Source organism: Notamacropus eugenii, chromosome 6 (assembly GCF_028372415.1).
Source record: "Notamacropus eugenii isolate mMacEug1 chromosome 6, mMacEug1.pri_v2, whole genome shotgun sequence".
Lineage (NCBI taxonomy): Eukaryota > Metazoa > Chordata > Mammalia > Diprotodontia > Macropodidae > Notamacropus > Notamacropus eugenii.
In genome coordinates this window covers 147,843,906-147,859,840 of record NC_092877.1, presented here as the reverse complement: position 1 = coordinate 147,859,840, position 15,935 = coordinate 147,843,906, and the positions used below count along the sequence as shown (strand labels likewise).

General features: G+C 38.5%; 1 protein-coding gene across 4 annotated transcripts in view; it reads left to right on the top strand.

The window, feature by feature from the left end:
• Nucleotides 1–15,935, top strand: part of LRBA (LPS responsive beige-like anchor protein) — a 783,746-nt gene that overhangs the window by 763,737 nt on the left and 4,074 nt on the right. For all 4 annotated transcript variants that reach the window (XM_072621222.1, XM_072621224.1, XM_072621221.1 and 1 more), the window contains 2 exons: nt 7,824–7,925; nt 8,717–8,913. In XM_072621222.1, coding sequence (XP_072477323.1) covers nt 7,824–7,925; nt 8,717–8,913 — 299 coding nt within the window. The remainder of the gene's footprint in view (nt 1–7,823; nt 7,926–8,716; nt 8,914–15,935) is intronic.

Below are 15,935 nucleotides of genomic sequence, written 5' to 3'. Positions count from 1 at the left end.
AGGAAAGGGCAGAACTGAAGAGTAGATCCTGTCCAATGGTTCATCAAAGGACTTGAGAAGGTCATAGGGTGACAGGGTCATATTTAGTGTTGCCCGTTTTGGGTACTGGAGTAACCTACAGTGCTTTAGTATTTTGTTACTTAGTGTTACCTGAGCAGACATTCTAAAAATGATTGTAATATGCAGAATGAGATTTCCTCTGTACTTTGAATATGACATACTCCTGTGTGGAATCTTATTGGAGAAGTACGTGCTTACTATAGGTGCAGATTTCCTCATTTAAAACCCATGCTGTCACATTTTCTTTTGACCTCTTAGAGCTAGATCCCATTGCTACAGAATGGGAAAGAAAGCAAATCTACTTGTACTGTCCATTGAAATGGCCAAAGCATTGTTGCTTCCAACATTGTTTTTATTCATAAAAGGAAATTGCCAGAAGTGTCTTAAACACAGATTATGAGAAACTAGCTATCCTAAAGAAAGCAGTAACTCAGTACTTTTAAACTTGCCCATTTTGTCAACTTTTAAAAATTAGAGCAAATGTGATCATATTGACAGGAAAAGAAAAAATATTGGGCATAAGAGAAGAAACACTTTTCAGATTTGGAGAGGATTTTGTTGTTGTTTTGTCATTAAATAAATTATAGTCATTTAATAACAACTTTTATGAAGTCAGTGTGGAAGCTTTGAAAAATATTCTCTAGCGACCCCCCCCTCCCCCTTCTGTGGTGGAGCCACTTTTCTCATTTGGTTCGATGTACTGATTTGTACATATTTTTTAAAAGTCTCACGTTCATTGTTTTATGTGGATTTTGGAAGTTTACAAAATGCTGTCAGTATGAAACAAAATATCTTTTGATAGGCATACATATTTTTTAAGAATGGAATACCAGGTAGTACTACAATGTACAATTTTTGCGTTTGTTATTCATATGCACCTGGGAGTTTAGTTAAGGATTTAAATTCTTTTTATTTTACAGTTACATTATAGTTTTAAGAGCTGAATCTATGAAGATAAATTGATCAGATAATTTTTTAACACTTCAATTCATGGTTTATTTTTATCATTCTTTTCTTTTTAAACTTTGAATTCCAAATTCACTCTCCCTTTCTCCCACCTTTCCCATGTCCACTGAGAAGGCAAGCAATATGATGATCAGATCATTTTTAAACTAAATTTTTTTTTCCTATTCTGAAATTCAAGAATGTTATAATTGTTCTTAAATGTTCTTAACAAAATACTTTTATAATAATTTTTTTGGTAAGGAAATTAAGAGAATTTGCATTTTACCTGAAACTCAGAATTACAAAGTATAACTTTACATGAAAGTATAATAAATCTTCTACAGTTATGAAATTATGATTATTAATCATTTGGATTTTAAAAAATTCATCCAGATACCATATAAAATAAAACCACCTCAGAATTTATATTAATGTAAAACTTCCTATGAGAAAAATTGACTGAAGAGCAAGAAATCATTCATTACTAAGTTGTAAACAAAAATTTCCAGACTAGGACTTAGAATGTAGAGATAGGTGGACCTTTTTGCTTTCAGGATGAATTTCTCTTTGGGAAATAAAGATTTTAAAATAAGGTATTTGATTTCATTTTAAAATGGTATTTATTATGGTTCTGTTTCTTTTGACCAATGAAGAAATAGCATCATCCACCAAGATGTATTTTTTAACCCTTTGAATAAATATTTGTTTATATCCTATATACATACATACATATATATATATATACATATATATATAGGATATAAATAAATAATATACTCAAACCTTTGAAGAATCAACTTTCCAAAAAGTTTATGTGATCCCCTAATATGTATGTGTGTATGTGTATTGTGTAACTGTATGGATGTATGCATACGTTTTCACCCAAGTAAGGAACAATGTGCTTCCTTAAGATATAGTTTCCCTATAAATTGATCTTGAAATCCTGGAGAGATTACTGAGTTTTCTTTTGAGAGGTAGAATTTTTAAGTGCACTAGAGTCCCTCAAATGAGAGTGACAGTATGATTGGTGAGGATTTTAATGAGAGGATAAAATTGGCCACCTCTTGGTGAAACTTTTGACTAACACTCAGAAAAGCAGGACTTTCATCAGTTTCCAAGTATGGGAAGGTGCTGGTGGGGGCTGGAGGCTGCATCTGAGGAGAGGCTGGCAGTGGGCAAGGCTGCGGCAGGCTAGGGGCTCCACATCTGGGCAACTCTTGTGTCCTAGTATTCAGGACAGGATTTGGACTATCTTTAATCTCATTTGACTTGTTCATCTTCCTTTAAGGATCTCCATAAAGATGCACTAAGTATTCTTTTCAGCCTTTAGTTGGGATTTGCATCAGTAGTCGTAAACCTGCTCAAGGGACAAAGGCCTTCTTTCCTTTGAAGTCATTTCCCCCGCTTTTCAAAAGCAGCCTAAAAGTCTGTCTCCCACCCGGGCCTTTTTTTCCTTAGAAAATGGGGGAGGGAGTTGAAATGGTGTTCCCTTAAACTAGTGGCAAAATAAAATTTTCTCTTTGCTGCATTGAAAGCCCTGACTTTTTTTTTGCAGCTGTTTCACTTTAAAAGCTTACTTAAAAGAGTTCTATTATGCTTTTACAATCAGCTTTTAAGTAGACTTTACTTACTGTCTTGAAAAAAAACCGAAAGGTAAAATGTGTGTCCCTTCAAAGTGGAAAACTTTATCGAAAGAATCAACTTGATGTTTTTCAGTAGATTTGTGCGCCCCCCTCCCCCCTTTCGGTATAGAAACTTTCAGGGAGAGATCGTGATTGCTTTAGTTTTCTTTGAAGAGGAAAAATCTGGTTGACATCATCTTATTTCAATGACATTAGTTTCTAAATGTAACCATATCAGTAACCTATACTGCTACAATGTCTCATATATATATGAGAAAGTCTTACTTTGGAACTTTATGATACAATGTTATTAGACTTTGGAACTTCAACACAAAACGTCATGATTTGACTTTTTTGCCCTCCGGGAGTTATCACCTGTGCTAGGCTGAACTTAAGGGTCATACTTAACAATTCAGCAGTTAAATTGGGGGCGGGGATGAAATTCTGGGGGCCACATGCACCATCTGCTTTTTTAAAGCCTCATGATTATCTCCTTTGCCCTTTCTCAATTTCATTTCAGTTTCAATTTGACTCCAAAAGTGTCTGGTGAGGTTTCACAATCTGAGTCCCTGAAACATACAGGTCCATTTAAGAAACTGAAATACTGATGTGGGAAACACTTGGTATATCAGAACTAATGAGAGCCCTACCAGCATAATTTTTATCCTGATGCTTGATGCTCAGGAAACATGGGTAAAGAATACTAGATTTCAACACCAAAGAAATACAAATTTTACTTTTCTGCCAAACAAAGAGACTAAACCATTTCCTCTGAAAAACATTTCTTATGCCTGCTCCCAAAAGAGATATCATATCATGTCACCGCAGGAAAAGAAGGCTAGGTTTGAAGAATTATTATCTGGGGGTTGTGATTTATTATTATAAGAGACTGTTTTGGTAAATAGCATAAACAGTAAAGGTCTCTCCCTTCACTCATGCTACCTCTTGATGTCTTACACATATTTACTGAGCCATGATTTCGAGTTTATTAAAGTAGTGCTTATGGTGTTTATTCAGGCATCATGGGAATCATAATCTTAACTATAAAATACAAACTGTGAGAATTCTTAAATCTTGCTTTATTGCCAAGAAGCATTGTTTCTTTGGAGTATTCTTATTCACACAATTATACTTAGTAAAAGTCATTCCTTTTAAAAAAGACAAAGAAAAGTGAGAGACAGTCTGGGTAGTGGATAGAGAAATGGCCTCAGTGTCCAGAATACGTAGGTTCAGATCCCGCTTCTGTGGGATACATAGACTGTGTGACTCCGGGCAAGTCACTTAATAACTTCTCAGGACTCCAAGCAGCTTTCCAAGACTGTTGATTGCAGAGGACATACTGTAGAGTGCACAGGTAGAGGAGGTTTATTATTAGAAGCTCTCCATACCAATGAAATTACAAGGCCACTTTTTCTTATGTCAGAACCTAAAAATAATGTCTCAGAGTTCTATGTCAAGAAGTGCTGTAGTAGAAAATTGAAGATATTGCCCTCACATGGGTATTCTTAAAAATTATTTTTATTTTATTCACTGACATGTTTAAGTGAGATGATAAAGCTCAGTATTCCTTCCATTTCCATCCATCTGTCTTTTTGTTGTCTTTAGCCCATAATTAGAATTTTACATTCACCCTTACCTTTCTCCCCCTAAATTTTTTTGCTTTCTACAGAGGAAAACAGGCACAAAAACCCCTTTCCATCCAACTATCCCCATAAAATGATGAATTTTGGAAACAAAAAAGGATAATCACTTAGAATGTAGTAATTTTTACTCTTGATAAAAGGTTACCAATTGGCAAAACTATATAGTAATTTAAAAGACATTGTTTTTTTCATGGAATGGAAAAGCCCCTGAGAGAGGAACCTAGAAGGAAACTTCATAAGACAAGGAATAATGTATAAGGTAATTTTTATAAATAAAAAATATAAGCATACTCATTTTTCTTTGGGAGGTGAGAGAAATGTATCAGCCTAGTTTTGAGTCTGGCATGTATATAGCTTGACCATCTTCAATTACAATAGTTGTTTGTATTTTTTAGATACTCCCTTTTTTATTGTTTTAGGGGAAGAGGAATTGTTTTGTGGTTTGAGAAGCTCAGCTGAAACTTTCTATGAAGTTTGATATCTTGAATCAGATGAAAGTCAGCAAGCACCTTGCTCCACTTTTCCATCTCTTGGGATGTTATCTTGGCCTTTCCTTTGTTACCACACACTAGGAGAGTAATAAAGTGATTTATGGAACATTTTTTAATGCAGAAAGCTTTAAACTAGAGCCATGTTATATAGAACATACAGCCAGCAGTGCCTTGAACTTGGTACAGTAAGAGTTGGTCTTGGCTTTTACCCAAGGTGGTTGTCAGAAGTACCAAAAACATTCCACGATGCTTTCTTGGATACTTCAGTTTTTTAGCTCATACACAGCTCTGCCCCGTCTTCCATACCCCACCCCCCGAAACCCTTACAGTCAGGCATTGTACAAAGCGATAACTCAGATGTAAATGAACTCTAATCAATATAATAATCAATCTTGATTCTAGAAAACTGATCATGAAGAATGTTTCCCACCTTCTGATAGAGATGTGATGGACAAAAAAAACTTTTTTTGTTTGACTATTCCCCCCCCCCCCCCTTCTGGAGTGGGGATAGGGATAGAAGGTAGGAAAGAAACAAAATGATTGTCAATTTAAAAAAATAAAATTTTATTTTAATTAAGTTCATTTTAAAAACTCATTTCCTAAGAGTTTTAGACTTAGCATGGACTTCACTGGCCATCTACTTCAGCGTCTCTCTGTCCCCTGCTACAATGTAATCAGCAAGTAGTCATCTGGTGTCTGCTAGGAAGGAGAAATGAGCTACTTCCTTCCCTGGGAACCAGAAAATTCTGAGCAAGTTTTTCATAAGAAACCTAAATTTACATCCTGGCCACATCTACCCATTGCTCTTGGTTTTTCCCTCTGAAGCCAAGCAGAATGAGTCTAATTTTAAACCCTTTTCCACATGCTAGCCCTTCAGATGCTTCATGCCAGTTGTCATATCCCCCTGGATTTTTCTCTTTTCTAGTCTAAGCATCCCTTGTCCTTCAACCTCATTTGGCATGAATTTGAAGCCTTTTGCCATTCTGGTTACCCCTCTCCTTTCTAAAATGTAGGGTTCAGAATTGAAAGTAAATGACATCTAGATGACAGTTTGATAAGATTTAAGTAGATTAAGACCTACAATGGTAAAAGATTTTGTGAACTGGTTTACAAAAGATGTTTCTCTGGTGCTGGTTTTTAGCCCAATAACTGGGAAAAAAACTAGGCTAGATGAGTTCTACGCTGTCAGAATTATAGAGTCTCAGCATTAGAAGGGGTTCTACAGGCCAGCCAGTATCATCTGTACTTGACCAACCATACTTTCTACAAATCATTGTTTAGCGTCTTCCTGAAGGCCTCTGTATTGAATCCCTTGGCATGCTTCATTTGGAATCCCCATGCTCCACGTGACAGATTCCTCCTTTTTCACCCAGTTATATGGGGTTGGAACTTCAGGGTCTCTGATAGAGAATCCTCAGACCCAGCTTTCCCCTACCCATGTGGATTAGGTAGTATCAAATTTTTTTGCGTAATGTGGCATTTAAGATAAAGAAACCTGAGAATTTAAAATTTATCCTGTTGCATACTGACTCATTTGTGCAGAGCATTTTCTGCCCCTGGAGTATGAAGGTAGAAAGGAATGCCTTCTTTTTATTAAGTGTATTTATTTTTAGTTTTCAACATTCATTTCCACAAGATTTTGAGTTTCAAATTTTCTCCCCATCTCTCCCTCCCACCCCATAATGCCTTGCATTCTGATTACCCCTTCCCCCATCTGCCCTCCCTTCTATCACACCCCTCCCTTCCCTTATCCCTATCTTCTCTCTTTTCTTGTAGGGCAAGATAGATTTCTATACCCCCTTATCTGTATTTCTTATTTCCCAGTTGCATGGAAAAACAATTCTCAATGTTCATTCAAAAGGAATACTTTCTTTAACCAGTCATTTTCTGAGCATCGAGAATGCTAGAATGAGGGGAACCCTAGAAATACACTAAGTCTTTCACTGGTTTTAAGGCAGCTTACTTTATTCAGGATATGTCAGTTATCCATGCAGCCACATTTGTTAGTGTTGCCTAGATGAGATGACTTAATTGCCAAGCATCTTTTTGGTGGTTTTTTGGTTTCATTTGCAAAATGACCATTTGTAGTTTGGGTTCCACATCAGTGGCAGATATTACATAAAAATTAACCAGGATTGCTATGGATTTTATTTTTTATCCTGGAAAAGGATATGGAAAAATTCTGCTATCTTCTCTCTCCTGCTACCTCATACTTTTTACTTATCTGCATTTTACCAGCCTAAGTCTGACCTGTGGGCTTTCTAGAGTATGGCTAAAAGCAATTTATATTAAGACTTTATCTTATTGTTCTTATTCTCTTTTTACTGTAGCAACCTATATTGGCATGTACTCTCTGTAGAATGGAAAGTTAAAAAAAAAAAAAGCAGGGGGAAGGAGGATGCAAACCTATAAGGACATTCCATTGAGCAGTTTAACAAAGGTTGGAAGTCATCAGCAGCAGATTTCTTGCTCAGCCTGCACAATTTTTATTGTGTAAGGCATGATAGGGCACCATACTCAAAGGCCAGGTCTTACTCTGAAACATGTTGAAAAGTAGGTAAGAACTCAAATTGAGGGAAGGGTAGCCTGAATTTTAGAATCATGAGCCAACATCTATGTCATCTCATCCAAAGGCTTGTTTTCATGCCTTTCAGAAAGTGCCTTTCATTTATACTGTGAACATTTTTTATTACTTTATTTAAGAATGTTGGTTCTAGGAAGATGATTTTTTGCTCTGATGTATTAGCTTAATCTTATGGCTAGTACATTTAAGCTTCCAACAATTATTATTTGGTAATCAAGGAAGGAGTCCAGTTGCACAGATTATTTGAGATTAAGCAAAGTCTGGTCCATAAAATAAAGCCATGCCTTTCAGTTTGTGTGAAACATGAAATTGAGTATTTTATTGAGTGCCTTTGGACTAGCATGATTTCATTTTGTTGAATTGTGTATTAAAGATGTATGCAAACAGCTGGAATGGAAAAACAGAATTTTTAAAAATCATCTCTTTTCAAATAAAAGCCCTGGATGCATTTTAATCAATTTGTTCTTTTCTCATGAAGGTGAAATGACCACTCCTCGAGTTAGCTTGACTGGCCATGACTATGAGATCACTTGTGCTACAGTTTGTGCTGAACTTGGCCTGGTAATAAGTGGTTCTAAAGGTAAGCCCAATGGTTACCTGCCCCAATATGTCTGTTTCTTTGTTTTTTTTAGTGATTATGCCCATATGAATTTTTCCTATTTCTCTGAGTCAGACAAAAGGAGCTCATTTTACCTCTGTTAGATTCCCCTGGATTCCCTGGGAATGGCCAATGATGTTGGCTATACCCCTGCCCTGGCCAGTTCTAGTCACCACATACCAGAACTAGTCCAGCAGGAGTAGAAAGATAAGCTTAAATTTATTTAGATGCCTCAATGCCATCACTCTCTTGATTCAAAGTGTTAATTGTTATATCCCAAACAATGTCCATTAAGTCAATGGAAAAATTAGAAACGGAGCTTCACAACTTCCAGTTTGGTACTTTTTTACTAGAGAATGTTACTTCTTACAAGAATGACAAGCCAGGTTTCTTTCTCTTCATCTGACTTGCTCAAAAGGGTAGACTTAAGGTAATCAGCTTAACTGTGTTCTCAGGTGAAATAGTGTGCCCCAGCTGGGTTGTTTTTCAGTCATTTATTATGCCTTGGTTTAAAATGTGGCCGCATTCAAAAGAAAAATGTAGCTATTAATTTTGCCGAAGGGTCACATAAAAGGCCTCTTTCCAAGTCTGCGTAAGGAGCAGAACTCTCATTTTACACAGAATGTACTTCTTTACCATTCACTACTCCTCTAAACGACTAGAATCACATTTGCAGTTAATCTAAGCAGCCTCCCTCACTACCTGTCCTTTCATTCTGCTGGTCGGCAGCTGGGAGATAGCGCTCATGCTTTTTGCTTCCCTTTTCTCTTCAGAAGGACCATGTCTCATACATTCTATGAATGGAGACTTGCTAAGGACCCTGGAGGGTCCTGAAAACTGCTTGAGACCAAAACTCATACAGGCTTCAAGAGAGGGTCATTGTGTCATATACTATGAAAATGGCATCTTTTGTATATTCAGTGTGAATGGAAAACTTCAGGCCACCATGGAAACAGATGACAATATCAGGGTGAGTGCTCAAAGTGTTCTTTCACCAGCCCAGGTATTGCATACAGGTGTGTTTCAAATCAACAAAGAGGGGAGAATGTTTACAGGAGAAGCTTGAAAGTTCTGGGATTATTCCAAAGTAAAAGAATTAGGTAGTTGTGCTTCAGGCCTGGACTCCCAGAGACCACAGTACTTATATCAGCTTGTTAACTGCCTCAAGCAAAGGAAATTCTTTATATTCAAGATAATTTCCAAAGTGCAGACATGGAGCTTCAGCAGGTAGATGTATTTAGAGGGTGGTAAAATGATTCTGGATTGTTCTGAGTGTCTCTGCCCAGATTCCATAAGTAAACTTCGTTGATTGTTTTTCCAAAGCAGCACATGATAAAAAGACATTAAATGTCAGTGAGACAGGCTTTAAAAAGAAAAGAAGCACCACCACAGGTCTCAGATCTGTCTGCCTTCCTCTTAGCCACCACCATAGTACTGATCTTTACCACCTCGCACTTGGACTTCAGCAGTAGACTCCAAAAGTAGGCTCCACGTTTATAGTCTTAAGTCTTTCTTTATAGTTTTAAGTATCTTCCCTCTCCAATTCATCTGCCAATATCTTTCCTCTCTTTTGTGACTTTCTACACATGGTAGCTCCAGTTTTCTTCTCACTCTCTTTTAAATGGTTTGCAGTCTGACTTCTGACCTCATCTAATATGGTCCATTCCTAATCCTCATTCTTCTTTACCTCTCTGAGACATTTGATGTTGTTTACCTTCTTCTAGATATCTCTCCTTTTCTGGTTTGTGACACACAGCTGTGCTCTGCTGTGCTCTGGTTCTTCTGTCTCCCTGATCTCTTCTCGATAGGCTTTGCTGGTTGTTTATGTCATATCTATTAACTAGGAGGGTGTCCCTCAAGGGTCTCTCTTTGGTCCTTTTCCTTTTCCCTCTACATTTTCTCACCTATGGTCTCATCAATTCACTTGGGTTCAATTATCTTCTCTATACAAGTGATTCTGAGCTCTCCATATAACCAGTCACTGATTAGGCTTGAGCTCCAGTTCCACATCACTAACCGCCTTTTGGATACTTGGAACTGAATGTCCCATAGTCAGCTCAATGTCGTCCTGTCCAAAACAGAATTCATTCTGTTTTCCCTAAATCCTCTGTCTTCAGAAATTCCCAGTTATTAAGGACGCCATCATTCTTCCAGTTACCCAGGCTCGCAATTTCATGTGATCCTTAGTTCTTCATGCTCCCTTAGGTCAGCTCCATTGCTCAAACTCGTTTCTGCCTTCACGACATCTCTTGTACATGTCTTCTCTCCACTCACACAGTCATGACCCTAGTTCAAGCCTCATCATCTCTCACCTTTCCCGTTGCAGTAGCCTTTTCCATTGGTCTCTCTACCTGAGGTCTCTCTTACCCCCAGTCAATCCTTGATTCATCTGATCATGTCCCCTCAACTCCAGTAAGTACCTACAAAATTTAGGAATAAATATAAAGTCCTCTATTTGGCATTTAAAACTCCTTGTAACTTGGTTCTACCTTTCCAGTTGTCTTATGCTTTTTTCCCATTCATATATTCTGTGAGCCAGCTACATTGGGCAAATTGCACCTTCACTCATGCTACTCCCATGTCCCTATGTTTTCACTGGCTCTCTTTTATTCCTGGAATGCTCTGCCTCTGTTCCCTAGCTTCCCTCAAGACAGTTCAGGCCTCTCATCTATTCTGTGTAGATCTTGTAGGTACTTATTCAACATTTGAGGACTATGAGCTCTTTGAAAAGAGAGAATGGTTTTTGCCTTTCTTTGTATTCTTGATGCCTAGCATTGTGCCTGGCACATGGTAATCATTTCTTAAATGCTTCTGCACTCACAAGCTTGACTTTCCTCAGCTCCCGCCCACATTTCCAGGCTGGCTACAGCGTTCTGTCCTGACTGGCTTGGTTCCTGTGTGTGATCTTCCATCTTCCTCTCCATGACTTCCCATAGTTTATGCCCAGAGTATCATCCCTCCTTTCTGCTCTGTAGAATCCCTGGCTTCTTTCAAAGCACAGTCCAAGTGCCTGCTGCAAAGCCTACCCTATCCTTCTAGTTACTAGGAATCACTCCCCAAACGCGCTTTATACATATAATGTATTTACTTATTATGTGTATGTGTTGTTTTTTCAGATGAAATGTGAGCTCTTTAGAAGCAGAGACTGTTTCAATTTTGTCTTTGTATATCTGACACTTACATAGCAAGGCATGCAGTAAATGCTTATTGAGTGAGGTTTTATTTTATTGTATAGGCAATAGGGAGCTACTCCTTGAGCACTGGGGTATTATGGTCAGACCTGTTTTCTTAAAAATCAGTTTGGCAGCAGAGAAGAGAATGGACAGAAGGAAAGGAAACCAATTAGGAAAATATTAGAACAGTCCAGATGAGGGGTGATGAGGACTTGTATGGGGTGGTGGCCAGTGTCGGTAGAGAAAGGGGAATGGATGACAGGGTGAAGGAGTTTGAGGACAAAATAGGTGAGGACAACTCTGAGGTTATGAAGGTTATGAAGATGCTAGGTATACAAGAGATAGTTGAGTTTTGAGGGGAAGATAATGAGTTCTGGTTTGGATATATTAAGTATGAGTTGGCTGTGTAAGATATCCAGTGAAGTGTTTCACAGGCACTAGTGATGAGAGAGGTGAGGGCTGGAGAAGTAAATTTGGGAATCATCTGCTTGACCCCATTTAGAGCTGATGAGATCACTAAGAGATTACTTATGTGATACCAGTAATAGGACCCACAACAATATTTTAAGAGACTTATTTTTCAAAGCTCTTCCTTACTCTCAACTGCCTTTTAGGTGGGATCCCATAATCCTGCTCTGTACGTCTCGTTATATCCCAACTGGCTGTTTTTGAACACCTCTGCCTCTTGATTGAGTTTATTGCAGAATCAGTATTAAAGCTGGTGATTGTGTGACAATAGTCTTTGCCTTTTGACAGACAAAAGATTGGTTTCTGGAACTATGTAGAGTAAGAGTTTTTAGCATTTTCACTCTTCAAGATAGTTGTTATTCCTGAGGTAATAGTCTCTCTCTGATAAAGACCATTTCTATCAGCTTGGAAAGAGGTCTCTCACAGCATATGGGATGCAAACAAATTAGCAGTTAACGATGTGTTCAGCCAAAAAAAAAATCTAATTCATAGGATCATAGATTTCAAAATGGCAGAGACCATGCTGGCCACCAGGTTCAAACCTCTTGTCTTACAGATGATGAAACGAAGGTACAGAGAGATTAAGTCACCTGCTCAGAGTCACAAAAGCCTTGAAGGTGAGATCTGAAACTCAGGTTTCAGACTCCATACCTAAGAGGGGCATTGTTTCTAGGAGTAAGGAGGTAACTCTATACTCTGCAGCGTTGTGGTCAGTTCTGGGTGCCAGTTTAGATTAGAAATGATTTTGAGAAGCTGGAGAGTACCAGGAGGGTGAAGGATCTTAAGCACATGCCATATGAAGATCAGTTGGAAGAACTGGTTTTTCTTTAGCACTGGAGAACGCCTAGTGTAGGGGGCAGGAGAGCTGTCTTCAGGTGCTGGAAGGTCTGTCACATATAAGAGGATACAACAACAATAATAATAGTATTGCCTAACATTTATTTAGCATTTTAGGTTTGTTGCCTATTTTATCTGTATTATCTCATTTTGTTCTCAACAATGTGGGGGGGGGGAAGATGCAGAAGAAGACAGAGGCATGTCTCTGTATAGATACTTCAGTGATATCTGAGGCAAGGCTGATGCTCCCATTTTCCTGGTTCCTGCATCTAGTGCTCTTAGCCACTTTCTTCCCTGGTCCTAGGTTTCTGGTGGGCCCCTGAATGTGAGTTAAAAGCTTGATGTCAGGAAAAACTTAGAGTTCTCCAGAAGGAGAATGGACTGCCATGGGAGGTAGTGAAGTTCCCTCAGAAGATATCTTCAAACAGAGGCTGGCTGACCATCAGTCAGGAATGGTGAAGATGGTGTTCTTGGGGGCTCTGCATTGGAGTTGATGGCTCCTAAGGAAGGACCTTTCCAACTCAAGTTCTGTGATGTATCCACAGGCTGCAGAAGCTTAGATGGCCTTTGGGGAAGATGGGTAATAATAAAGCTATGGAGGGAAGAAGGTAGGGACTGAGAGAAAGAGGGCCTCAGAGGTAGGAAAATGGCCCCAGGGTGGAGTAGAATTAGTATTTCTCCTTTCTCTTCTCCATTTTAATCGTTGGTCCTTTTCCTCTTCTCTCCATTCCAAAGGCCCAAAGGAAGTGGTTATTCTCTTCTCTATTATTTTTTCCGCCCATCTCATAATACTTCATTTAAACCAAGTACACATCAGAGGGTTTTCCTTCCTTTACAATCATAATGTTGATAATCTGTCACTTTCAGTTCCGATTATGTTGTCAGCTGGGCTGATATATCTGTAAAATATCTCAGAATCCCTTGCTGCCTGAAACAATTTCTAGAGCGTTTCAGTTTGTGCCAAAGGCTTAAGGAAGGTGCCTTTCGCAGTAGCAGTTGTGCTCTGGGCACCTACCTTTCTTTTCCTCTCTCTTTCCTTCCCTTCAGCCTGTTTTCCCCCCTCTCCAGCATTTCCCATTGGATTTTAGGCTTAAACAATTCATGGTCTTTTTCCTAGAGCTTCTGCACTTTATCATGCTAACCTGCAAGTGGCAACTGTGTGATTAAAGTCACAGTGCTGAAAATGAGCTTTACCTGCCCTGGAGACTGACACTTTCATTGTTCACTGCCTGGGGGAAATTAGGGAAGGAAGGAAATGAACAGGCATGTTTGGATGCGGTGCTCTGAATCCCTAAGCAAAGTTCTCAGACCCCTTCCCATGGATGGACTCAGACTGGGGACCAAGGAAGCAAATTACTCATGAGCTGGGAACTGAATTCCTTTCTCAAAGAGTGGGCTAGGAAACATACCCTGGGGAAGCTGGGCTAATCAGTGCTTCCCACCTGTTTTTATTTTAAATGCTGTATTGCTCCATGTCACTTTGGTTAATAGCATATCACAGTACATCAACTGTGCAATGTTTAGATGTCTTAATGAATAACTTAAATTTAAGGAGGCAGCCTGAACAGATCAGTAAAGTTGTTTTATCCGAAACAGAGGCTATCTGCTATTTCACCCACAGGAACTCGTTTATTTTTCTTTCCTGAGACCATGTTTTGAAACATGGAAGTCCCTAGCAGACTGCCATTGCCATAATGGTGACAGCTCACCATTAGAAGCAGCAGTGCCTGCTGGAGAACCAGACTAGCTGTAATATTTATTCAAAGTGCCCGGATTTTCTGTGGGTGAAACCACACTGGGGACCCCACTTAAAATTCTGAGTCAGTCATGCTCAATAAATAAAGTGTAAGGACTGTATTAGTTGCTCATTTAGGGTAGAATTCTTGACCCTCACCATCCTGCAATTTTCATTTGGTCCCTAGCCCTTTGAATTACCTGAATAGAGGTGATCAGCCATCAAAGAAATTGCAGTGGCTTTTTGGGGAAAGAAAAACAAAATAAAAACACCCTAACAAGTATTTTTTTCCTCCTTTGCAAGCATATAGCTTACAAAAATAATATGGAGAAACTTATTGTCTTGAAAACCCATTTATTTGACCAAAATCACTAAGATGCTTAGCTAGATCATAGGGTTAAAGATTAATGATTTTAATTTATCTTTTGATATAGCATTTCTCTAATAAAAAGCCCCAAGTATAAAACTCATGTGAACCACAACCAGAAGGTTAATGGATTTTCATCAGCAGAATTTTATAAGTGTGGCAAATAATTATTTGTCACGGTCTTCATTGCAATTTCCAAAGAGCCTCAGGAGATTGCCATTTGCAAGATGAAGGAAAAGGACATTTATTTTATTTCTAATGAAAAAAAATTTAATATTTGCATTTTGTTTAAGAGATATGGTTATAGTATATATATATATATGTGTGTGTGTGTGTGTGTGTGTGTGTGTGTGTGTATTCTTTATCTAGCAGTCCTCCACCTGTCTTACTATTATTTTAATACAATTTTTTGAGAATATGGTTCAATAATTTTTTAAAAGACACTACCAATCTTTGTACCAAATTTAGTTTTTTCAAAGAGCAGACTATAGATATTCACTGTTTTCTTTCTTATAACCAATAGTAAACCTCATAGTCTGGGTTGTTTAGGGCATGCATACTGTATTCTCTAAAGGAGGAATATGGGTTTGTTTTTTTAATGTCGGGAAATTCTGTGCTATGTCATGCATTTAATTGGAGGCTCAAAATAACAACTACACATCAGGAGTACAATTTTTCATCCCTCCTCAGGGGGTGCAAATAACAAATCTGAGATGCCCTGTTGCCAGCCTGGTATAAGAGTATTTAAAGAAATAACCATTAGAAAGGATAGCTTTGAAGGAAGTAGGGGGAAAGGGAGGGAAACGTATTATATGATCACATTTTACATGGCCACTCAGTTGGGGCAGTGCCAGCATTCAGAGCTCTGGCATGAACTTTGCCAGGCAGGAATAAGGAAGGGAGGAGGCCCTCCCTACTCTCAGGAATACTCTGGGATTTCACTTTAGGGTCCTGTTCAGTTGAGGGACTTCAGGATTCTCCTAGAAGGTCAGTTTCAATACCTCACTAGGCAAATAAGTCTGGGAAACAAAGTCGGCTCATAAGCCTATCTGAAAGATGTGCTAAAAGCATCCTTCTTCAGCCAGAGAAGAGTTCATTATCCCTCATTTTCTCCTCCTTTGCACCAGCCTTTGATAAAGAACATCCTGAAATACCTCATCACCTATAATATACCCTTTCCCAACAAACAATTATCTTGTTTCAGAGCCAGACTCTGTGTGGTGAAAGTAGAAAAATTGAAATAAAACAGCTGCATTTGGAGTTACAGGACCCAGGTTTCCGTCCTGTTGCTGTAGCTTTGTAAATTTAGATATGTCACTTCAAGTCTCAGTTTCCTCTTTTGTAAAGATTGGGGGTAGACTAGATGACCAGCCCAGCCCAGAACCTGCACCCTCCTCCCTTCTCAACCCTTC